Source organism: Varanus komodoensis, unplaced genomic scaffold (assembly GCF_004798865.1).
Source record: "Varanus komodoensis strain SLA01 unplaced genomic scaffold, ASM479886v1 scaffold23, whole genome shotgun sequence".
In the NCBI taxonomy this organism is placed as follows: domain Eukaryota; kingdom Metazoa; phylum Chordata; class Lepidosauria; order Squamata; family Varanidae; genus Varanus; species Varanus komodoensis.
Genome location: NW_025335627.1, coordinates 2,267,534 through 2,293,201, shown reverse-complemented (window position 1 = coordinate 2,293,201; position 25,668 = coordinate 2,267,534). Strand labels below are relative to the sequence as shown.

General features: G+C 45.5%; 1 protein-coding gene across 4 annotated transcripts in view; it reads right to left on the bottom strand.

Moving 5' to 3' along the window:
* AGAP1 (ArfGAP with GTPase domain, ankyrin repeat and PH domain 1) overlaps nucleotides 1–25,668 on the bottom strand; it is a 497,479-nt gene that overhangs the window by 400,344 nt on the left and 71,467 nt on the right. For all 4 annotated transcript variants that reach the window (XM_044431796.1, XM_044431798.1, XM_044431797.1 and 1 more), the window contains 2 exons: nucleotides 18,959–19,100; nucleotides 2,422–2,556 (listed from right to left, as the gene is read on the bottom strand). In XM_044431796.1, the coding sequence (XP_044287731.1) occupies nucleotides 2,422–2,556; nucleotides 18,959–19,100 (277 nt within the window). The remainder of the gene's footprint in view (nucleotides 1–2,421; nucleotides 2,557–18,958; nucleotides 19,101–25,668) is intronic.

Genomic DNA, 25,668 nt, shown 5'->3' with positions numbered 1-25,668 from the left:
TCCACTGAGGAGCAAGGAAGCAGGCAGGAAGGTATTGCATGAGATGGACGGGCCTGCCCTCACAACGTCACCCAGCTCCCTGGTTTCATCTGACCCTGCTCTAAAGACAATTATGTTAATTATACAGTTAACATAGACTAAAAACATAGCCTCAAATCAGGCTCAGAAAAGAATTTTGGGAACTTATACGAATCTACCAAAAGGAGGAGGATGAAGAGAAGGGGAAGTAGGGACCTACAAGCCTCCACATTCTTTTCCAGTCCTGATAAAAATCCAAACAGGAAAATAAATACTGATTTCCCCCTCCATCCTCCCCACTAGCCTCACTTTCCCCCAAATGCACTTTCCTTTACTTACCTGGACAATTAATAATGAAAGCAGCAGTAGAAAAAAGGAATAAAAAAGGAAGGAGCTGTTCCTTCCTTATTCTCCTCCCATCTTCTGCTCCTGCTGCCACCCAAGTAAGTTAAAGAGAATCCCTTTGTGAGGTTCAGAAATGACCCAAGATCTTTCTGATATTTTGAGGAACAGCTGTGATCTGCTCATTGTCAATCCAAAGTGAATAAATTGCTGATTGCTAATTCCAGACTGAAACACAGAAGACATTTGGAGATTTCTGGCTCTGAAGCAAGGAAGAAATTTCAACAGGAAGGTGATGAGCCTCTTCTTCAGATCTGGGCAACTGCCTTTCCATAAGAGAGCATGCTACACCCTTGCCTTTTTATTTTCATACCCACAATGAGAAAATATGCCAGGGCCTCAAAGCCCTCTGATGGGGGTGATGAGAACACAGCCACCAGGGGAAACATTTAGGGTCTGTGGCCAAAAGAAAACAGAACCCATGGAATCATAAAGCTCGTACTAGAAAGAAGCAAGAATTCCTCCCCACCCCTTATTTTGATTTGCTCAACTCAGAGAACAGTCAAGCTAAGAGCAACAAGATTGTTTACGGCGAATACAATTTCCTGCTGGAATGTTAAAGAAAAATAGAAAAGAAGTAAGAAAAATAGAAAATTTGATTAATGGATTGTCTGCTAATAAGACTCTGTACTGCGTGATTTTCTTCAATGTCAAGTTGGAAACAATCCAACAGTGCGGGCGCACACACGCGTGCACAACACACAGTTTCCTTCTATTGTGTTTATTTCCAATAAAATCTTGTCAATACCCTGTTAAGTCAAGTGCATGAAATCTGAACAACTGAAGAAATTATCTAGACATGTCAGAAAGCAGGACAAAATAGAATTTTGTTATGATTCTTGAGTACTTAATACGTTTAAATCTATATGTAGTAATCCAAATTAAATGCATTTTGTGTCATTTTTGTATTGTGCTTCAAGTGCTAAAGCCTCTGAACCAACAGTAAATATATTATCCGAAAGGAAAGAGCCAGGGGAGTATGTCCTGATGTCCAGAGGTGGCAACCCTACATCTGAACCAATGCATACTTACATGAAAGTGAGCTCCACCAAGCAAACATGCACAGGAACAGACTGTTAATACTTCACACAGAATACATGAGCATAATTATTTATATTAATCAGTTCAATTAAATAATTTTATTTAATTCTTAAATAAACAAACAGAATTCTGGAGAGCCAAAATATTAGCTGTGGGTTTTTAATAAATAATATGCAATACATTTGAGTATAATTCAGCATGATGCCTGTTATCCCTTATTTCCACACATGGAAATAAACTAGTTACGTTACTGTAGCAGGATTAGGAGGGAGGGGCACGTTGAAGGTGCCTTGTTCCATGTAAAACGTGAGAGGAAGCAAGCTCACTCAGCAGGTCCTTACAGCTTCTGTCAAGGTGGCGTTGCCCAAAGCATCAAAGCCCTCTCCTCGCCTGGACTCTTCCTTGTCCCTGGTTCTAAGGCAAAGAACGCCACTGCCCCTAGAGCAGCGGGGAGCTATGTTTCTTGGGTCTGCCCTTGCTGCTTCTGTCTGCCTGTCTGTGTGTTGTGGCAATGCCCGCCGTTTCTAGCCTTCTCCCAAAGGCGGCTTTTGTACATCTCCTTGTTCTTCCCTTCCCTCCTCTGCACCTTTGCTCACTCTCTCCTCCTCTGCCCACCTCCTCCTGTTTGTCTCATCCCTGCCTTTATCCCCGCCCCCCCCCCTGCAGTTGTCCCTGCCCCGGCCACCAACCCTGCACAGCTGTGCATGTGCCCCCCCCCCCACAGAGTCCCACACCCTGTTCCTCCCAATTAGATTCCCAGCCATGCCCCGTCATCTTTGGCCACTCTCCGCTGGCTGCCACAGGAAGATGAGTGAGCACCTCCACCTCCTGACAGTTATACAATTCAAGATGAACAACAGAGGCAAACACTGTCTTTTACCAATTGTTTCAATAATGACATTGCTAAAGATAAACTTTAGATAAGTACTGTGACATATTGCACAGAAATGTTATATTTACCATCCTGAAAGACTCTCTCCACATTCAGTCCATAGGTAGCACAGGTTTCATAGTATGTACATCTCTTCAAATCATTTGACAGTTTCCGTGCTCTCGCATCATCAATGACACGAGGGTTACTGGAACTTATAGCATCTATTAAAAATACAGAAATACTGTTGTTGTCATTGTTGTTGTTGGTATTATTAGATATAGAAATAAAAGAACTAAATACAAAAATATTCTACTTGGAATAAGAACCCCTTTAGATTTGAATACAATGAATTTGGAAACAGTATTTTGCCTATATTTAACTGTGCAAACAAACTATCTTTAGGTAGTATTTTCTATGAACAATTCTATATCCATCCAGCTTACCAGTTTTTTCTCTTTTAGCCCCCTTGTCTTTCCCATAACAGGACTAAATCCAGTAACAGTGATATATAAATGAGACTTCTGTGGGCAAAATAAAACTTGGCATCACCAGGCTATCTGTCTTCTACTCCTTTAGGTACAAAGAACTTGAAGCTAATTTGCCAGCGCCCCCCCCACCCAAAACCTTTACAGCATCACACACTAACATCTTAAGTGTGAGCATTATAGATAGATTACACAGCCAGTAAATCCCCAGAACACACAAGGGCTAAAACTGGGACTGGACCCTGCACGCTGCATGCTTGTCTCACTCCCAAGGTTCCAAGGCCCACCAGTCCTGCCCCTTCAGATTCCTGATTTTGCCCTGTTGAATGCAAAGGTCTACAGAGACTTTTCCTCACATTCATTTGAACATAAACAGAACTTTGTGCAGAGATGGGGACTCTGGGGTTCCTGATTGTTTGGAGAGTTTTACTTACTTTGAAGCAAGCATAAGTGGTTTTATTTATTTATTTAAAATTATTTTAGGCTACATTTAAGGATATCACCTTTTCAAGACAAGAGTACAGGATAAAACGAATTAAAGGCCATATAAATAAGCAATACACAAATATACAATAAAATACTATAAAGTACAATAAAAGCAGATTTATTTCTCTCATGCCACACCCTATGACAATAGGACCTGCAGCCCACAGATAATGAAAAAGCTAGTGAAAATAATAAGTCTTCAGATCCTTCCTAGAGATGCAAAGAGGCGGCTTGACAAACCTTGAGAACAACTCCCAGCAGACTGTGCTATTCAACAAAGTAAGGCTGGGGATCCAGAGATTGCATAAAGGGAGCTAAAACTGAACACTTGATCTTACTTCAAAAGCTCCTCAGCAATGAATCCCAACAGGATAAGCAAGGGAACTACAAAGTTAATAGTTTCTTTTATAATATGGGTGTGGCATAAGAGAAATAAATCAGTGTGGGTTTGCACATTATGAGCAAATGAAAAATGGAGATGTTCCACGTACATAATTCCCCTAAAAGAAGGAATTTGACACACATACCCTTTCTAATAGGAGATGAGTCCATTCTCACCGTAAGACAGTTCAAGCATCTCCCCTTGCATGGCACCCAAGAATGAAACAGTTGGCTGGGCTATGGAGATAATTAATGAGCCCTTGGGAAAGGGAGTGGTCCCAAGCCTCTGGAAGTGGCAGCAGTGAAACCACACCTGAAGAAACTCTCCCTAGACCTAGAAGATCTTTAGTGGCAAATGCTCCTCTCCAGGGCAAGGTTCTGGACAGGTGATGACCAAGCAGTTACAGACACTGTAACATATGAACATATTTCAGCTGGTATTCCAGCTGTGTTTTGTCACAGAAACAACTTTGGCCACTCAGTACAATGACAAATGGTGGGAAAGAGATAGGGTGACTGTGACCCCGTCAATACTTCTGCTCTTTCAGAGTGCTCCTGTGTGACTGACATGATACCCATCTGACCTGACACTGGCTGCTATTTCATTGCAATTGTTCTGCTCCTACATGGATGGATGGCATGAGAAAGTGGTACTTGGGGAACACTAATCAGCCACATGGAATCTCCAGCATGAGGGTTCCCCAGGGTTCAAGCTTCGACCAACATGCAATTCAACAAGAATCTGCAACTGCTGAGATGGGTTATCTGGTGTTTTAGAATACACTGTGCTCAGTAAGCTGATGACACATAGCTCTATTTCTCATTTTCATCTTCAATAAGTGAGGTCTGTAGATGTGCTAAACTGGTTCCTGCCTGCAACTGGGGTTCAGTTCAGGCAAGACGGAGATGTTGATAGTAAGTGCCTCTTTTAACCAGAAAGGTTAAGGCATTTAATAGCATTTAAGGGTATTAATGGCACAGTGGGGCATTTATATCTTTTTAACAGTTCTGGTTTGTGCTAAGACCTGTTAGCAGAGTGCTGCTTCAAAGTGTGGGCAGGAGCTAGTTTATACTAAAAAACAAGAAGTCTATCTTAACAGCTCTTTACCATTTCATTATTCACTGATGCCAAATTCAACCTGTTACCTTTTTTACATGGCCATAAGAGACAATCTGAACCAAGTACAGTTTGACAAATACAATGATGGGAACAACTAATTTGTTTTTAATATGATACTATTCAGGACTGTTGATTTATCCAGAATGAGATTTATCATATATTAACCTTTACTCAATTTTTACAATTCACAGAATCATATAATAATTGGAAGAGGCCAGCAGGGCCCTTGAGTCCAACCAATTTAGCTAGAACATTTAATTCTATTTTGTTTCATAGAATCCCCAGTATTCCTATCCTGTTAAGACTGAGTGCAGGTGATTTACTGAATAAGATTGTCTTAGATGAAGAGTTCAAAAATAGGAGTCCCATCTGCTGCTGAGTCAACAGACTGTAAATTTATCACTGTGAAGAGCTTGTATTTCCTCAGATAATCTCACTGCAGGATATGAAATGTACCACACTCCTACAATTGAAAGCACTCAAGAGAAAGCTCAAAATTAAAGAATCGTGTTTCAATTTCAGCAGGAGCATATTTTCTCCTCATTAAAGATTTCATAACTTCAAGTCTGCTGTCCAAGCAGAATCAATTATAAAAATGTGGAACAACCATTTAAAAACAAACATGATTGACCATTTATTAACCTAAACCTGTTCAAGTATGCCTGACTTAAAGGTCCTCATTTAATGCTAAAAGAAGCTGTAACAACGAAGAGACCCAGTTTCATGTAGTCCAATACATTTTTGTCTCTAATAACTAACTGCAGAAACGCAAAATTGAAACTACTGCCCAGTATTGCTCACTGTTACCTTTAGCCTAAGACCAAACAGATGAAAAGAGGAAAGAACCAATTCTTAGCTGCGGCTCAGGAGTACAGAGTACATGCTTTGTAAGCAGAAGGTCTCTGGTTCAATAGCTGGCATCTCTAGACACTGGGAAAAACCTACTGCCTGAAGCCCCTCCCTGGAGAGCTGCAGCCAGACAGAAGGACTCGGGGTAAGCAGCTTCCTGTGCTCCTACGAGCATGCAGAAAGTGGGGGGGGGGGGTCCCCATGACATTCCATGCCCCAAGGAGGATATGTGTATTTGTGGCTCCTCTACCACTGTCACACTCCCTCCACCTTCAGTTCTTTGCACCACTTCAGCCAAAGACTTGATGTTATGCATCTGGATTAAACATGGCTCATGACTTAATCTCTGTGTCTGAAACTCTAGGCATGCCTTGAGAAAGTGGAAGGTACAGTGGAAGGTATTATAGACAGAAGGTATGACAGAAAGATCACCTACAGTTTTTCTTTAAAAAATGGAACAACTGCCTCCATTTTGTTCTAGCTGAAAGTTTCACAGGTTTGTATTAAGTTGCCACGATTCCTCTATGTGAGCAGAATAAACTTCTTTCACATAGGAATCCCCCATCTGAAGTCTTCCCTGTATCTTCAACAATAATTGATGAGACCCTCCGGATTAGGGACCCTTTTGCAAGTGACACAGGGTTGAAAAGTATGGCACATCTGGTACCACTACAAACACATGATCTAATAGAACTGTAGCACAGAAAGTGCGAAATGCAAATACAATTCCATATATTTGGCAATGAAGATTCCCAAGTATTCAATACTCTGTAAGGTTACTGCCAGCATGGGATAAGGAACTCCAGAGATGGTTTATCAACTCACCATCCTCCTTATGGCCTTTTAGCCCATCCTCCTGTGCGGAGGATTTGAGCTGCTGAGGCAGGATTGGAAAGGCCACAGGATGGAGGGACGCAGGCCTCTTGCCTCCCTTCCCACTAGAAAGCCCCCCTTTGCCTCCCTCCTAAGCCACATTTGGGACTTTAGGAGCAGACAGTGTCCTTCTTTCTGCAACAGCAGCAGGGGCTCAGACTCCAAACAATCAGCAGTGTTTCAGACTCAGAAAGGGGACCCCAAACAATCCTAAGCACTCTGAAATATATATCAAAGACCTTCCCCTTTCTGTTTTATTCATGTTACCAAAACATTACTGAATTAGATGCGATTAGGAATCAGATTATTTTAGGAACCTGATTTTCAACAATTCAGCAACCTCCTATTTTTCCTCCTCGATCTGCTAAGCTTTTTTTTTTTGGGGGGGGGGGTACCCATATATCATTTAATATAATAAAATACCTGACATGGTACAAAATAAGTATGAAAAATCAAATTAAATTCTACAATTAAAAACTATTTCAATCATAGTAACAAGTATATACTGTATGTTTGTATGTATACATGCTCATACTTTAACAAAACACAGCAATACTGTTAAGGAATAATAGACATAATTAGGCATAATTTAAAAAGGAACTCAAAGAAAATGAAAATTTAAAGAATTAGAAGAAACTGAAAATACAGTTGACAAATGATATACTGCATATAGTTCCAGCCACCAGACCTCAAAAAGGATATTGTAAAGGTAGAAAAAGTACAGAAAAGGGCATCTAAAATGATAAAAGGGCTGATACAACTCCTGACGTGTTACACCCGAGATGTGCCATACTTTTAGCTCTTTTACATTCTTAACACAAACCACACTTAGACTATACTATTAAAATAGTTTCTACTACAATAACAAGACAAAAGAACATTTGAGTAGTATTTGAAGATAAAGTATTAATCAAAAGTAAATATTTTGTATTGCTTTTACACATAGAACAAATAGTGTCAGAAATAATGTATATGCATACACAATGAGGCAAGATCTGACGGTGAAAGTTACTAATTTATTCTTCTAAGTTTAGTGCTATTTATACTGAAATCTACAAACAAAGCAAAGAAGAAAAATGTGTGGAATCCTGTTGTCGATAAGGAATTACTTCATATTATTTAAAATGCACTTACTTTACATTACTTGTGGGTAAACCTAGTACCTACAAGTTTTATTCTTTAAAATGTTCACATGTTCAGCTTGACACGGGGCTTCTACTGGACTCAGACCTTTCATCTGATGTGGCAGAGCAAATCCGATAAAATGGTTCTCAGTAAGATAGCAAAAGAATAACTCGCTTTCCTTCTCTCTGCATCTCTTTAGAGATTCATTGCTTTCAATTTATAGTGCAATCCTACGCATGCCAGCTCAGAAATTAGCCCCACTGAGTTCAGTGGGAATTACTCCCAAGAATGTCTGTATGGGATTGCAGTCTGTATTAGAAAGCGTAGGTTTTACTTTCCTGAAGATCTTAAAGACCGGCTTGGAGTAGGGAGTGGCATATAAATGTAATAAAATAAATAGATGCAGAGTGGCATATAAATGTAATAAAATAAATAGATGCATATAAATGTAATAAATAAATGGATGGATGGATGGATGGATGGATGGATGTAGAGGAGGGCAATTTACTAGATATCCTCAATCCAAACTGGTTAGGGCTTTGTAGGTGAACACAAACAACCTCAATATGACTGGGTTTTTTAACACCACTGTAACATGAACATAGTTGTGTGTCCCACTCTACCTGCTGTATTCTGCACTCACTGCAAGGTCTGAACTAGGCACAACAGCAGCTCCACATAAAACGCATCACAGTAGTCTTATCAGGAGGTTATCAGTGTGTGATACCACACACATCAGTGTGTGTAACACCACAGGCTGTCCTTATGCAGGAAGAAGCTTTGCTGGTATAACAACTGAAGTTAATAATGTGTTATCCAGGCCTCTGAAGACACGTGGACTTCCAGGAGCAATGATGGGTCCAGAAACACCCCTAAACCACATACCTGCTCCTTCAAAGGAGAGCAACCCCACTCAAAACAGGCAAGCAGCCCAATTCCAAGACCTAGGAACTGCTCACCCAGAAGGTCCCTGTCTTACCAAGATGCAGCTTCAGTTTATTGGCCCTCAACCAAGTGATACTTGTACTCAGGCACCAGTTCAGAACATGCCTCTCTCAAATGCCACAGAGAAACAGAGATAGGTGTCATGTCTGACTGCTGACACTTTGCCCCAAAACTCCTGAGGATCATTCCCAACAGATATTTATACTAAATAACACTAGGAAAAAGCTACTTGTGGCTTGAATTGGGCAACCCCACAGTCATCTAATGCTATTTTGCCTTCTCACAAGTAAAAGATGAATCACTGTGGAACAATACTTTCAACACCAACACAGAGAGGCAGTCCAGGAGGACAGCTGGACAATGGTACCAAAAGCTGCTTAGGGATCAGGAAGAAGTAACTGGGTCATACAACCCCTACCTGTTTCCCAAATAAGGGCAATAAAGACCTGGATCCAGACTAGAGTGGATCCAGATAATCTATTTGTAACTGAGATGCCCTCAGTCTCAAGCACCTTACTTAAGAAGGGGGTAATTGTGACTGAACAACAGTTGGCATAGATTTCTGGATTGAGATTTTATTTTTATTTTTCATTTTATGTATGTATGTATGTATTTTTGCTGCCTCATTCAAAGCAGAAAGGACCACAGTGATGAGTTAGCACTCCCCTGGTCTGTCTGGTCATTCATGAAATGCAAGGCTCAAAAGAGCATGTGGGAAGCCGTACTGCTTCACCATCTTTTGGCTCTTGCCTCTTGGCAGAGCAGCAGAGGCAGAGGCTGGGGGAGAGTGCAGAGGGTGGTGAAGGCAAGGTAGGAGCTGGCCAGAGGAGCGGGGGGACAGGAGCAGTGGAGAGGAAGGGAGGTGAGGCCAGAGAGGCCAGGAGGAAGCAGAGGGGTGGGGCCAGAGGCCTGAAAGGCAAATAAGGGTGTCGTCCCTTGTCTGTGTCCCTTAGCTGCAGCCCAGGGTCTCCCTTTATTTTAATTTTTTATTTTTTATTCTTTTTTGTTTTTATTTCTTTATTTTGTCCTTGTGTGTGTGTGTGGGGGGGGGTTGTCTGGAAGAACTGGACAACTGAGGAGTAGGGCAGGACAGACAAGGCGGGGGAACAAGGTAGGGTCTCTGAGGGGTTCCCAGTGTCAGGCCAGGAGATGGACTTGGCGGGAATCACAGGTGTTGCTGTCTGCTGTGACAGCTGCAACATGTTCGCCCTTCTCCCTCAGGAGAGGCAGGGATACACTTGCCCTCAGTGCAAGCTGGTGACCCTCCCAGAGGAGGAGGTGAAGTGCCAGAGGGCTGAGAGCATGCCAGGCCCCCTGGGAGCAGTCCCCCTCCAGACAGAAGGTTGAGGCCATGGGAGGAAAAGCCGGGGAGACATGGAGGCATGTCACCCACAAGTGGAGGAGGCCAACACAGCCTACTCCTCCTCCTGGTGCCGATCTGGAGCTGGGAAACAGGTTCTCTCTGCTTGGGGAGGCTGGGGCTGAGAAGGCCTTGAGGGACCAGCAGTGCCCCCAGCCTCGGACCACATGCACCCAGGAGAGGGGCCACTGCAGGAGGCCACTGCAGGAGAGGGGAGGGCCAGGGCACAGCCGCCTACCACCACCAGGAAGAGATGACGGTGGGTGATCGTCGTCGGGGTCTCCCTGCTGAGGGGCACTGAGGTGGTGGTGTGCCTCCCTGACCCTGAGCCAAGGGAGGTCTGCTGCCTGCCAGGCGCATACATCCAGCATGTGAAGAATAGAGTGGAGCATCTTGTTCACTCCGGGGGTCACCAGCCACTTCTGGTGATCCATGTGGGGACAAATGACATAGCCAGGCAGGGTGTGGGCAGGATCACCAAGGACTTCAAGGCCTTGGGAAAGAAACTCAGGGACCTAAAGCCCCAAGTGGCCTTCTCATCTATCTTACTGGTCCAGGGATTTGGACCAGGCAGGGAAAGGAGGGTCACCAAGGGGGTCATTATCAGTGAAGATGGGAGGAAGGATGAGGCTGGGGATTCCAAAGAAAGGAAGCTGTGGGAGGGAGTTGAAGAGCATGTACACCAATGCTAGGATCATGGGTAATAACCAGGAGAATGGGGACATGCAGCAGGTCAAGCACTAGAAGCTGGGACTTCAGGGGGGCCAGCTATGGTCAACTGAAGGCCAGACTGGGGAAAGTCTCCTGGGATAGGTTACTGGAAGGCAAGGGAGTTGAGGAGGGGTGGATGGCACTCAAAAAGGAGGGCTTGGAGGCGCCAAGCCTTGATGATTCCTCTCGTTATTAAGGCAGGGAGGCAGAGGAGAGTGCTGCCATGGATGTGAAAGGAGGTGGTAAGAGGGATTAGACGCAAGAGGAACCTCCGTAGGAAACGGGCACTGGGGCAAATAGACAAAAGGGTATACTGGGAGGAGGAGGAGGTCCACTGCAGAAGGATTCTTCGCAAGGCTAAGGCTGATTACAAGCGGAGACGTGCAAAGAATATCAAGAGCAACAAAAAGGGCTTCTATCAGCATGTAAATAGCAAGAGAAAGGGGAGACAAGTAGTGGGACTGCTAAATAAGGAGGAAGGGAATCCAATGACTGATGAGAGGGAACAGGCACAGATGCTGAATGACTATTTTGCCTCTGTGTTCTCCCCAAAGCAGGAAGGGGGAGATCCACATGGGAGATTAGATGAGGCTGGGGACTTAGGGGTACAGATTAGAGTCAGCAACCTAGAAGTCAAGGGCCTCCTCAGGGCACTAGACATTACAAAGGCGCCAGGCCCTGACGTGTTACACCCGAGAGTACTTAGAGAGTTGCCAGGAGTTCTCTCACGCCTGCTGAGCTCCATTTTGAGGCCTCGTGGAGAACAGATGAAGTTCCAGAGGACTGGAGGTTGGTGTCAGTGGCCCCAATTGTCAAAAAGGGTAGTAGAAGGGACGTAGAGAATCACAGACCAGTTAGCCTTACGTCCATTGTAGGAAAAACAATGCAAGAGAGCTAGCGATGCTAGATAAGGAAGGGAAGCTGGCACCCACACAACACAGCTTCTGCAAGAACGGGTCCTGCCAGACAAACCTTGTGGAATTCTATGACAAGGTTTCAAGGTAGCTAGATGGAGGGGATGCAGTGGATGTGGTTTACCTGCGGACAACAGGATAGCATTCAATGTGAATAAGTGCAAGGTCTTGTACTTGGGGCATAGAAATGGATGTCATAAGTACAGGTTAGGGGACAAGTAGCTAGAGAACAGCACTTGTGAAAGGGACCTTGGAGTACTGGTTGACTGCAGGCTAAACATGAGTCAGCAGTGTGATGCAGTGGTCAAGAGGGCAAATGCCACCCTTGGTGGCACAGCCAGAAAAGTGGCTTCTAGATCGAGAGAGGTATTACTACCATTCTATACAACTCTGGTGCACCTGCAAGTGGAGTACTGCGTTCAGTTTTGGGCCCCTCATTACAGGAAAGATATAGCCAGGTTAGAGTCAGTGCAACGTAGGGCCACAAGGTTGTTGGCTGGTTTGCAGGGGAAGCCGTATGAGGCGAGATCGAGGGAACTGAGTCTTTTCAGCCTGGAAAAGAGGAGACTCTGAGGGGATCTGTTGGTGCCATACAGGTATGTGAGAGGGTGTCACACTGAGGTGGATGGAGACCTGTTCTCCCCTGCAGAGGAGGGCAGGACACGCTCCAACAGAGCGAAGTTCAGGGAACCAAGGTTTAATTTAGATGCCAGGAAGTATTTCCTGACGGTTAGGACCCCAAGGGTATGGAATGGGCTTCCAGAGGAGGTGGATGAGACGCCATCAGTGAGAGTGGTCAAGGATAGGCTGAAATGCACATGGTGGGCATGTCGTGAGCGGAGCCGGCTGGAGCCAGAGGTCTGACTAGATGGCCCAGGAGGCCCCTTCTGAATCGCTCTGTGTCTATGTTTCTATCTCAGGCTCCATAAACTGACCACAGAAATCAGGGTAAGATGATGCACCGGACACTTCAACAGCCACTGCATCAATAACAGGGTTCAAGGTGGCATAAGATGGATGATTTGTCCTCAAACTTTTTTCAAACTTGTCTCAACAGTCCTAGGATACTGAATTAGTAGTAGGGCAGATAACAATAACCCTCAGAAAAGCTAATCTGGATGAGTACTTAAGGATGTGATCGAGGCCCCAAACTAAGCCTCCTTTGACATCTTCACTACCACGCAGAAGGTGTAATTATATGCTCAATCACCTTGATGATGATACCACTTACACACTGTCTTTTGTCCTATTTCATAGTGTTTTATTTATACAGACATGCTTAGGAAAGAATGCTTAGTCCTCAGATAGAAATTAAATTAGTCATCCATTCAACAGGTTCTGAATAAGAGCTTTAAAACAAGAAAAGCAAGTTGCTTACCTGTAACTGATGTTCTTCGAGTGGCCATCTGTGCAGTCACACATATGGGTACTGCGCCTGCGCAGTGCCTATGGCCGGGAGATTGATAGCTAATGGATTGGCAGGAAAACTCCGCTCCCCTCCCCTCTAGCAGTATATATGGAGCGGAATGTCCACCATTTTCCAGTCTTTGATAGACTGGACGTTCGCTCTCTAAAGAACAAATTGTAACTAAGTAAGGAAATGATGTCGGTATCGACGACAAGAGAGAAAAATACTGTATAGGTACCGAGGACAAAAGTAATATGGTATCGAAACAACACCACCCAGTGACACCGAGCGGGGCCGGCGGGTGGGTTGTGTGACTGCACAGATGGCCACTCGAAGAACATCAGTTACAGGTAAGCAACCTGCTTTTCTTCATCGTGGCCTCTGTGCATCACACATATGGGTAGTTTAGCAAGCTTACCCTGATTGGAGGAGGGAAGGTGTCATCAACGAAGAATAGCTGAAAGAACGGCTCTGCCAAAGGAACAGTCCTGTCTAGCACGGACATCCAACCGATAATGTTTTGTGAATGTACATGGAGTGGCCCAGGTGGCCGCCCTGCAGACATCATCAATCGGAACCCCTGATGCAAAGCCTGACGTAGCAGCTACAGCTCGAGTAGAATGACCCCTTGGGATTGTAGGTAAGTCTATCTTAGCCAACTGGTAGGAGAGAGTAATGGTGTGAACTATCCACTTGGAGAGCCTTTGCGGAGTAACTGGAAAACCTTGATCCTGCTCAGAGTATATAACAAAGAGCTTGCTGGAACGTCAAATAGACTCAGTCCTTGATCTATAGAAGGCTAAGCAGTGCCATACGTCAAGCGTGTGTAAGGATCTCTCAATCGGATTCGACGGAGATGGAAAAAAGGCAGTTAAGACGATCTCTTGGCCCATGTGGAAGGAGGTAGCCACTTTAGGGAGAAAGGATGGATCCATTCGCAGAACTACTTTCTCCCTATGAAAATTCAAATATGGAGGGTCTACCCTGAGGGCACAGAGCTCACTAGCTCTCCAGGCTCATGTAAATGCTACAAGGAATGCTGTCTTCCAAGAAACAAGACGTAAATCGATAGTCGCCAAGGGTTCGAAGGGGGCTCTTGTTAGCGCTTGTAGACTCCAAGTAAGCATAACCAGTCTAAACGTCAGGTGAAGGTTATGCAGCCCTTTAAGGAATCGCTTTATCAGTGGTTGAGGAAAAAATGGAGGATCCTTGAACTGTACCATGGTAATACGAAATTGCCGCCGTGTACACCTTTATGGAGGATGGTTAAAGTCCCAAATGGTGGAGTTCAGGAACTGGAGAATATGGTCTATGGATGCTGAATGTGGAAGAAACGAGCAAGACTCAGCAAAGGTAGAGAATCGTCGCAACTAAGCCGCGTATGATTTTCGGGTTGACGGCCTTAACGCAGAATCGAGAATACGTTGGATGTCCGGGTGGAAAACCGTCAGACCTGATGGGAGATTCACTGGATCCGATGACACAGGGACGACAGATGGATTTGAAGCCTGGACTAGAGTGTCGGATCCGGGGACAGGACCCGTAGAAAGTACAGATGCTGTCGGTAACAAGTCAGCGCCAACTTTTATCGAATCCGCCAGGCTGTTAATTTCAGTGATGTTAAATCCGGGTGGCGAACAGTGCCCTCTTGCTGGGTTATGAGATATGGGATGGATGGAAGTTGAAGATATTCGTCCTGAAAAATGTGAAGAAGTGTCGAAAACCATGCTTGGCATGGCCACCATGGAGTTATCAGCAGTCCTGTGGTCCCGTCGTGAATTATCTACGATATTACTCTCATAATGAGGGGAATCGGAGGGAAATCGTAAAAGTTCATATTGTTCCAAGGGATCATAAAAGCATCCCGATGATCCTTGTCCGATTCCCGCTCTCAAGCAAAAAGTCTCGCATACCCTGTTCTGCCAGGTAGCGAACAAGTCTATGTCCGGATGACCCCAGTGATGGAATAGTTGGTCGCGTATCTGGTGATCCAGCTCCCATTCGTGAGATGTCGACATGTGTCTGCTTAGAAGATCGGCTTCCACATTGTCTGTACCGGCTAGGTGTACTGCTACGAGGGCAATGTCTCTCTGGATGCACCACTCCCAGATCTGCATCGATAGCCAGGCTAGCATTGGCGACTTTGTCCCTCCTTGTTTGTTCAGATAAAAGACCATAGCAATGTTGTTCGAGGTTATCTGAACGACTCGGTGCCGAAGAACATCCTTGAATGAGTAGAGCCTTGAATACACTGCTTCCATCCGAGTAGGAATGCATCAGTACCGAGAGTCACTGAAGGGCATCGGGGCCGGAATGGAACCCCAACAGTTAGGTTGGCCGGAATTGTCCACCATAGCAGCGAGTGAAGGACAGAGGATGGAATCCGAATTAACTTCGTCGGCAAGTCCCTTTGCAGTCAAACCATCTTGTTGAAGAAAAGCTGGAAAGGATGAAGTCAAAGCCTGGCATGTGGGACAACGGCGAATGACGCAGCCATGTGTCCCAGGAGTCTTTGGATGGATTGGGCAGGAACCATCCTGTCTCGTCACATTCGATGGATGTGCTGAGCAAGAGTATGCTGTCTGTCCCGTGGGACAAAGGCTTTTGCCATCGTGGAATCCAGACAGGCTCCGATGAAAGTGATCATCTGTGCAGGAACAAGGGAAGACTTCTCGATGTTAATACAAAGTCCAAGGTCCTGCAGCAGAGTACAAGTTATCTGTATCGAGGAAAGGAGTCCTTCTCTGGTCTGAGCGACTAGCAACCAATTGTCGAGGTAAGGGTAAATTTGAACACCTCGCAGTTGTAAAAAGGCACAGACAGGGGCCATACACTTTGTAAAAACCCTTGGTGCGGTGGCCAGTCCAAAAGGTAACACTGTGAATTCGAAAACTTTGGACGCAACAGCAAAATGGAGGTAATGCCTATGACACAGATGGACTGAAATGTGGAAATAGAGGTCCCTCAAGTCCAATGAGGCGAACCAGTCCTCTCTCCTCAGCAACGGTAGGATGTTTTGAAGGGTGGTCATCCTGAATTTTTTTGTTGTGATGAACCTATTAACATTTCGTAAGTCCAGTATTGGACTTTAACGGTCCGCTTCGGGACCGTAAAATATCTCAAATAGAATCCATGAAGTCCTTCCGTTCGAGCTAATTGACGAATCACTCCTTTACGGAGAAGTTGTCAAACATCGTCGAGCAATGCCGGTGAGCATGGTGTGAACCGGATCGGGCTCGATGGAGGAACGATGTCAAATTCAATCCGATATCTGTGCTGAATGATGGACAACACCCACCCATCAGATGTGATGGACTCCCAAATGGGAAGTCAGCCTTTCAGCCGGTCCCCAAATGAGAGAGGGATGGGTGGTGTAGGAAGGAGAGGAAAGGTTCGCCCGTCCCGTCAACGGTGCTGCTTGTCGCCATCGAAGCGGCAACGGCCCCGTTGATAACGTTGCAGTGGCTGTTGTCAGCGGCACTGCTGCTGTTGTTGTAGGTGCTGAGGTTGCTGTCTCGACTGGTACAGCTGTCGATATGACAGATGGGTCCAAGACCACTTACGTCGAATTTGGGTCTGCAGTTCCATATGCCGAGCCATCATCCTGGACTCATGGATCTTCTTCAGCTTGTGGTCGGTCTTGGAATGGAAGAGCCCGGACCTGATATGCCTCTTCATTTCCTCCAGAAAGTTGCAATTGCGCAACCACACATGCCTCCGGAGGGAGACGGCACCAACCAGAGCCCTAGAGTCTGTGTCCACGTGATGTCAGGCGGTGGAGAGCTGTTGGACTGCGACCTGCATAGCCTCCTTCACGAAGACTTTGGCGAGGTCGCCCTGGTTGTCCAGGAGAGCCGAGATTACATTGTTGAGGCACTGCATTATAAAGTACTGGTATCGCGTCAGTGTCACCTCATAATTAAATATTCTCAAGCCGAGTCCAGAGGCCGCATAGACTCGGCGAGCTAGAGAGTCGATCTTCCTCCCCTCCTTTTCGCGGGGCGCGGTGTGACCCCTTGACTCCTGCCCTGGGAAGACTCCACCACGACCAAGTTCAGTTTAAGATGATGCAGGAGGAACAGGATGTCTTCCTCCCGAAACTGGTACATGGCTTGGTACCTCCTTGATGTTGGTTGAGGATGGGCGGGCAGGTCCCATGGCTGGGTCATAGCTTGCCGCAGGGTGGTGATAAGCGGCAGTACTATAGAGGTCGACTGCTCTCCACGGACGACATCATAAAATTTATCAGTGCTGGGGCCGGGCCGTTGTATGGCATCAATTTCCAGCAACTGAACCAGATGCAACATCAGCTCCGCGAAGGAGATGTGGGATTCGTTGGGGGACCCAGGGCCCTGGGAAGTCACCGTAACATCCAGAGAAGTCGAGTCAACATTGGATTCGTCTGAATCAACCCCATAGTATGGGGGAGCACTGTAGGACGACTCTCAGGGTGACAGGGACCGACTGCTCTCCCTAGTCAGTACCGCTGGAGCGTGCCTCAGGACCGAAGATGTTGGGCAGTCTCGAGGAGCTGGTAGAGAGGGATGGTCTCTAGGAGCCGGGTAATGCCCAACAGAATGGTAGTCTCCCCATCCATGATAGAACGAAGATTGAGGATGGTACCAGTCGTCAGATCTTCTGTCAGACAAGCAGCTTCTCTTCTCCGACTCCTAGGAGGAGACATCTCCGTCTCCGCGTCCAGTCTGACTGGGGGCATAGGTGTGGGAGACCTAGCCCTGGGCGGGGAGTCTCGAATCGGAGATCGATTACCGATGTGGAGCTTGTGGAGGCTCCATTGTTGGCTCACCCACATGCCGAGGGGACCCTGGAGGGGTAACCCTCATGGCCGCCTGAAGCATTGGACCCGGTGGTGTCGGTACCGTGACAGCCGTCAGGACTGATGGGGCTGACGAACCCGAGTCTCAATGTTTGGGATGCTCGGGATTCTTCAATTTACGAGGCGGCTTTACGGACTTATCTTTTTTGGCCTTCTTGTGCTCGGCAGGTTTTTCAGAGCCACTATGCTTCCGCTTTTCACGCCATTTTTTTGGCGGGGAAGCAGACTGATCGCCCATAGCAGATGCACCTTTGTCCAAAGGGCATGAGGATGGAACTCCAGAAGAGAAGGCCGGTGGTGCAGAGGAGGCTGGACGCACAGTTGCAGCCAAGGTCGAAACAGGGCGAGCAACCAGAGGGTCTGATTGCATAAGTGCGCGGTCCCACAAGAGCCTACGGAGGCGGTTCTCGCAGTTCTTCCTAGCCTGCTTTGAGAAGGCCAGACAATGGCTGCACTTGTCTGTCCTATGACCCTCCTCCAGACAGAGGAGGCATAAATCATGCAGGACAGCTGGAGACATTTTTGACCCGCATTCCGCACACTTGCAGAAAGCCGCTCGTTGCGCCATCGTAGAAAAAGAAAGAAGAAGACAGTGCAGAGGGGGAAATATAATATTTTTGGTTGTTGTTTTTTTTTGTTTTTTTGTTTTAGGAATTGAGTAGAAGAAAGTTAATGGACGAGAAAACAACGAGAACTATCAGGGAATATACAACTTGGAATATAACTTGGAAAGAAGAAGAATCGCAATGTGAAGAGAACGAGAAACGGTCAGAGCAAGAGCGAAAACGACACGAAGCACAACGAAAGGTGGTCGCAAAGACTGGAAAATGGTGGACACTCCGCTCCATATATACTGCTAGAGGGGAGGGGAGCAGAGTTTTCCCGCCGAACCATTAGCTATCACTCTCCCGGCCATAGGCACTGCACAGGCACAGTACCCATATGTGTGATGCACAGAGGCCACAATGAAGTAATATACCTTCTTAAAACATTATTTCAGAAATGTCCATAGCTCACATACACACTCAGTAAAAAGGAAATCAGTTGCATGCATATAAAATGAAAATAAGTACCAAACAATAGGCATTTTTTCCCAAGGAAAACAAATACAGCCTAAGGAATCACTTACCCTGAGTTCCCACAAGGACCATTGGTATTTCATTAGTGTTGCGATAGTTGGCCATACGGGTATAGTAGTGGTATACAGTCTGGAAGCTAATTTCATCCTCAAGGCTGAAGACAAATATAACAGCATCCACCCACATAGCAAACTGCAGGAAAAAAAGTGGATATTCAATTAGATTAAAAACACAAAAACCAAGAACTTCAAGAATCAAGTACTTATCAAGTATTGATATCTACGACCCAGACTGGTATATGGAGTAAGCTGGCATTTTGCAAGCAAGCTGGTGACACTGTAAGAACTAAATAAATATTGTTGAAAGATGCTAAACTATGAATATAATCCTAGAATATGAACACAAGATATGATTTGACAGCCACTGACAGTAACCCAAAGAATCTCCCTGATTATGCAGTACATTTGCACAAATTATTTGACCACAAACAAAACATTTAAACCTCAATATTTAACCTTTTCAAGCAGTGTTGCTTGAAAAAAATGAATTTGATATGCAAACAATTCACAGATTTCTTTATTGATTGAAAGCATTTTTAACCTGTTCTTCATCCCTGCAGATACCAGGAATATGCTTCGAATCACCATAACATAAAAACAAATCACAATAAATCCCAAAGGACAGCAAATTCAGCCAGGTGAGATCAGCACATTAAAATGTACTGCTTTTAACCAAAGTCAACCCTATCAGAAGTGACACTTGTACATAATGTTTCTATATTATTTTATAAAATATATTTATTAACACTCAACAGCTGAAGCCCTTTGGCTGATTCAAACAGCACATAAAATACAAATAAAAATACTATACAGATAATAAAATCATCAACAATTCACTACAAGATTTAAATTTAAAACTAAATTTAAAACAAGCAAGCAACAGAAATTTTTAAAAAGACCTGTTCAATAGCTGATCTCAGTCCATTATTTAGAGCTTATTAAAGACCTTGTCACAGAGGACATGCTTAAGATGGAGCTAAAAGGACAGCAGAGTTGGTACCAGGCAAGCCTCTGCAAGAAGTTTGTTCTATAATTGGAGCAGCAGCTTTATTTTAAAAGGCCCTCCTCACCGCCACCAATTCAGCCTCCCTTGGAGGCACCTAGAGCCACTTGGTCACCAAATATCCCTTGCCCAGCATGGCAACCTTGAGACAGCTTCTCTCAGCTCAGGAAAGGAGACTTGGATCATTGGGTGGCCCAGCACAAGATGCAAGCAATCTGGGTTAGGAACCAGACATACAGGAAGCCAGGAGAAAGAGTATTCCCACAGAACACAACACCCCCTCCCCAACCCTCCTGTCTACCCTGATGCTGCACCAACTACTCCATTAAATAAATGTAGCTGAACAGATTGACCACTGTCTGTTCTAGTTACTAGATATGCAAGCCAAGTCACTTGCTCATCTCCTACTAAACTGTGGATAAGGACATCTTATTCTGTACCTATCTGGCATTGAAGAGCAGCACCTGGAGACCAGTAGGCAGGCTGACAGGGTCATTATTAAACTTGTAATTGCAAGGAAGTCTGGAACACAGCACATTAGTCAATCTCCTGGGCCATATTTCCTGGGCCAGTCCTGCAGGCAATGCTGTATTGTTCCTCTGCTCCTCACTACCTCAATTCCCTCCTCAAATTTCCCTACCTGGTCCCATAACCTCCTTCACTGGCATGCAGCCAAGCCCTATGAAGGAGGAGAAAGACTTCCCCCTTTGTTTTACTGCTCAAACAAACACACAGTACTCAGCCTGAAACTGTACAGCAGTGCCCAGAACTAGTCAGTTGCTTCAGTTGAGAAAGCAAAAGAGAACATGCATTTTGTAAAGCTGACCATTAGCTGGATCGAGCTCTGTGGACACAGCAGCTGACCACTGCTGCAGCAGGAACAGACCCCCTTTTCCTGCCCTATTTACAGATGCAGATTTCTGTGCTCAAAAGTTTGTTCTCCTCTTCTCCCTAGGAGTTAGGAGTGGAAGAGGAAGGGTACTACTCATGGGAGGCAAAAGAAAGAACTGAACCACTCACTCCCCTGAGGGTGACAACCTTCCAAGCCTGGAAAGGAAAGGGGTGAGAGGAAGTTGAAAGGAGGAGAACTGTAGATGGGAAAGGTTCTGCCTCAGCCTGATTTGAATCTTGCCAACTCCTAACAGTCCTTGCACCTGATTGTAGCAAGAAAAGGAAAGATAATTGCTGGCAGAAATCAAGCAGGTTTGGGAGATAGAGAAGTCCTCATTCTGCATGTACGCATACAGCATCTAAACATTCACAAATCACACACTCCCATGTACAACCAGCCTGTAAACCACACAGGATATGGACACCAGGAAACAGCATTGTTTATACAATCAACTGATACTGGTTTTTGTTGCTGGATTCATCACTTTTTCTCATGGAAATAAGAAGCAGTTTTATCATGGACAGACCTTCTCCCAAGCCAATAGTACATCTGTCACAAGTTATCGCACTTATTCATATTTTAAAAATAAAGTCAGAAGTCAGGTCACACACTTATCAACATGCTAATAACCAGAAAAAACACAAAAATGAATTAAGACTTCATCTAGGCATCCTGACACACACACACACACACACACACAGAGAGAGAGAGAGAGAGAGAGAGGGAGGGAGGGAGGGAGGGAGGGAGGGAGAGCACTTCTGTCACCTGAAGTGCATTACTTATTAATTCTAGAGGGACTTGCTCTTATCAGCCATCCCCTTCCATCAAGTTAAGTATCTTTACTATACATAACTGAACAGTTCTATCCTGTCATACCCTATCTGACTTCATCATACCAGTGAAAACAAAAGTTAAATGGCCAAATCCACTTTGATGGGTAGTCTCAATTCAGGCCTCACACATTTCTGAATGTACATATTAAGTCAATTTTTTCAAAGTCCTTAATGTCATTAGTACATAGTGAAATGTGCATCAATCCCAATTCTTTCACTAAAATGTCAAGGAGGAATTACCAATATGAGGCTCACCCTCCACTCAGCCCTTGGGCCAAAGACCAAATTTTGCTGCATGCAGGCTATTCCTATCCTTACACACAGTAAAGCCAAGCCAAGCAAACCCCCAGCATGTCTTTCTTGGAAAAATAAGGACACTCTTTGGTTCTGGCCCAATTTCACCAGCAGTTTTCCCCCAATGGTGAAGAATGCAAGGCAGGCAAAGCTGAGCTCATCAAGTCCCTTTCAGTCCACTGTGAGATCAAGAAAGTACATATGTAGCAAAGAAACAGTACAGGGAAAGGCACATAGCTTACCTGTGACTGTTGTTCGAGTGGGCATCTGTACATTCATACATCCAGGCTTTCACACCTGTGCGTAGCCTAGAATTGGGAAAAGCCTCTAAAGCTGAGCATTCAAATTGGGTGGAAGCCCTTCCCCTTCCTGTTTCCCTCATTTCCTAAGCAGACCGCCATGCATCACTGGACCAAGGCAGTGAAGAAAAGCAGGAGGGAAATTCCAACCCACTCCAGTCCCAGGTGTCCATTGACAGTTGAGGAGTCATTGTGTAGGAAAGAGGACAACAGCAAGTGGGGGCCAGGGAGTGTGCTGTGTGACTACACAGATAACCACTCGAAGAACAAATACAGATAAGAAACCTGCCTTTCTTTCTTGTGGTCTCCGTGCATCACACATACGGGAGACTAGCTAAGCTTACCTTGCAAAGGATGGAGCTATCACCATTGGAGAAGGAAGAAGAGTATTGCTCTGCTGAAGGCACAATCAGCTCTAGCACGGATGTCCAGCTGATAGGGCCTGCTGAAAGTCAAGGGCGTTGACCACATGGCAGCTATGCAAGTATCCTTGAATGGGTCCCCAGCAAGGAGGGCCATGGCAGGGCTCGTGTGGAGTGAGCCTATGGTGTGTGGTTAGTGGAAGGCCAGCCATCTCATATGTCAGATGGCTGATGGTGTTGGACACCCATCTGGATAGTCTCTGGGTGACTACCTTTCTTCTGCCCATCATAGCACACAAAGAGCCTGGTGAGTGGCAGAACTGCTTGCTTCTGGACTTGTAGAATGTAAGGACCTTCCTGACATCAAGCAAATGGAGAGTGGACTCTACTGGAATGGATGGGTCAGCAAAGAAGGCAGGAAGCACTGTGTCTTGGCTAAAGTGGAAGGAGGAGGTGGCCTTGGGCCAGAAGGCCAGGTCCAGACATAGGACAGCCTTGTCCCCTGTAGAAATTAAGATGGTGGGTCTGTCCAGGGCACAGAGATCACAGGCACAGCAGGCTGAAGTGATGGCTACTAGAAAGGCCTCCTTCCAAGATCAGTTGTAACCAGGGGCAAAAAGGGCTTTCTGATGCGGGCGTATAATACAACCAAGAGGTTCTGTGCTGGGGTGCAAGGCCAAGCAGAGGGGGAAATGTTGAGGAGTCCCCTCAGAAATCTGCACAGCAGTCCATGTGCAAAGACAGATGCCCCTTCAACAGGTGGATGGAAGAAGGAGATTGCTGTCAGGTACAAGTGTATTGAGGAAGTGCTGAGTCAAATGAGGAAGCAGGCCTGGACAAATTGGGGGATTTGTTCCATTGAGGGGCATAATGGGTCAAAACCTTTCTGCTGTGCAAACAGGGTGAAGATGTTCTACTTAGCCACATAGGACTTTCTTGTGGATGGTTTAAGAGCAGGGTCCAGCATTGCGGACACCTTGGGTGACAGGGTCACACTCCCATGTGTGTGGGGACAATTCTCCAGGCCGCCAGGTTAATGATGTAGCCCCTTGTCTTGGAAGATCAGATTGTGGGAGTGTGGGAGGGGGAAGAGATTCCCCCAGGAGACTTGGAGGAGTGGGGGAAACAATGGCTGCCTCAGCCACCATGGGATGAATAGGAAAGAGTTGGTCCTGTCCCTCTGGATTTTGGAGATCACCTTGGTGATCAAGGAGGGATGGTGAGATGTGATACAGGGTCCCATTCCATTTGAGGAGGAAGGCATCCCCAAGGGAGTCTGGAGCCCTGGAGCAGAACCTGGGGCAAGTTGTGTTTTGCAGAGTGGCAAACAGGTCTACAGCCAATGGTCCCCACCTATTGTGTAAGTCTCATAGGACCAGTTTATTCAGTTCCCACTTGTGAATGTCCAGATGTGTGTGACTGAGGGTGTGCCACAATCAAGGCTGCTATGAAAAGTCGCCAACACCATCACAGAGATGGTATCAGAAAAGTAGAAAAGAGACAGGGAGAAAACAGAGAGGAAACACAGAAACTGATGGTGGGAGACAAGTAATTAATACTAAAATGGAGTGCAGGTAACATTTTTGGAGTTTTTATAATGGAAAAGAGTGAAAACAGAGAAGAATTATTGAGAATAAATGGTTTGAAAAGAAAGGAAAAGAAGGGAACATAAAAGAACACTACGTATCTAAAGATGAGCAAGAGAGAAGCAGTTGCTAGTCTAAGCTTGATGATGGTCAAGGAGATAGGTGAGGACCCCTCCCAGTGCTTTCTGGAAACAAGGGGAGGGGCTTCCACCCAACTTGAACAATCAAGTGTAGAAGCTTTTCCCAGTTCCAGGCTTTGCACAGGCACAAAACCCATACGAAGAAAAATCCCCACCTCTTTCCTAACACACAGTAAGGAAGAGGCAGAAGTGGCACAAGTTTCCTACATGCTGGGTGCAGGCCAGAGATTCCACATTTCTGCCTTGCAGCAATAGACTCGTTTTCGTAGGAGTCAAAGCATGGCGATATTAACGACTCGGTAGTATACCAATGAAAAAACCATATCCTATATGCAGGCCTCCATTTGTGTGGAATTATTAACACTCATTCCAACTTACACTAATTAGCATATATTATTATTATTATTATTATTATTATTATTATTATTATTACATTTCTATGCCGCCCCTTGCCGAAACCTCGGGGCAGCTTACAACACAATAAAATACATTGAAATACAATAGAACATAATAAATTACCATTAAATACAAAAATACAAAAAATACATTGATTTACAAATATAAGATTAAAATTATCATTATAAAATAAGTAAATAAAAATATAGGAGGAGAAAAGAGAAGGAAGAAGAAGTTGCCCTGGCCAGATCATATGTTTTAACAACTAAAATGATGTTTAAATAAAAAGGACTTTACCTGGCGCCGAAAAACCAGTAACGACGGTGCCAGGCGGACCTCTTTGGGGAGTGAATTCCATAGGTTGGGCGCCACCGCAGAGAAAGCCCTCCTCCGGGTACTTACTCTCCTAATTTCTTTCATGGAGGGTTCCTGGACAAGGGACTCTCCCGCAGATCTCAAAGGGCGGTCGGGCATATACGGATGTAAGCGCTTGTTCAGGTAGCCAGGACCCAAGCCGTTAAGGGCTTTATAGGTCATAATCAACACCTTGAATTGGGCCCGGGCTTCAATGGGAAGCCAGTGAAGCTGACGGAGGACTGCAGTCATGTGAGCATAATGCCCCGTCCCCGTCAGCAACCTGGCAGCTCTATTTTGCACCAATTGAAGCGTTCGGACTGTCTTCAGGGGAAGCCCCACGTAAAGCGCGTTACAGAAGTCTAGGCGGGAAGTCACCAGCGCGTGTGTCACCGTCGCCAGGCAGTCGTACTCCAGGTAGGGGCGCAGCTGATTAATCAGCCAAAGCTGAAGGAAGGCGTTCCTCGCCACCGCTGTCACCTGAGCTTCCAAAGAAAGCTCCGGGTCGAGGAGTACACCTAAGCTGCGGACCTTATCCCTAA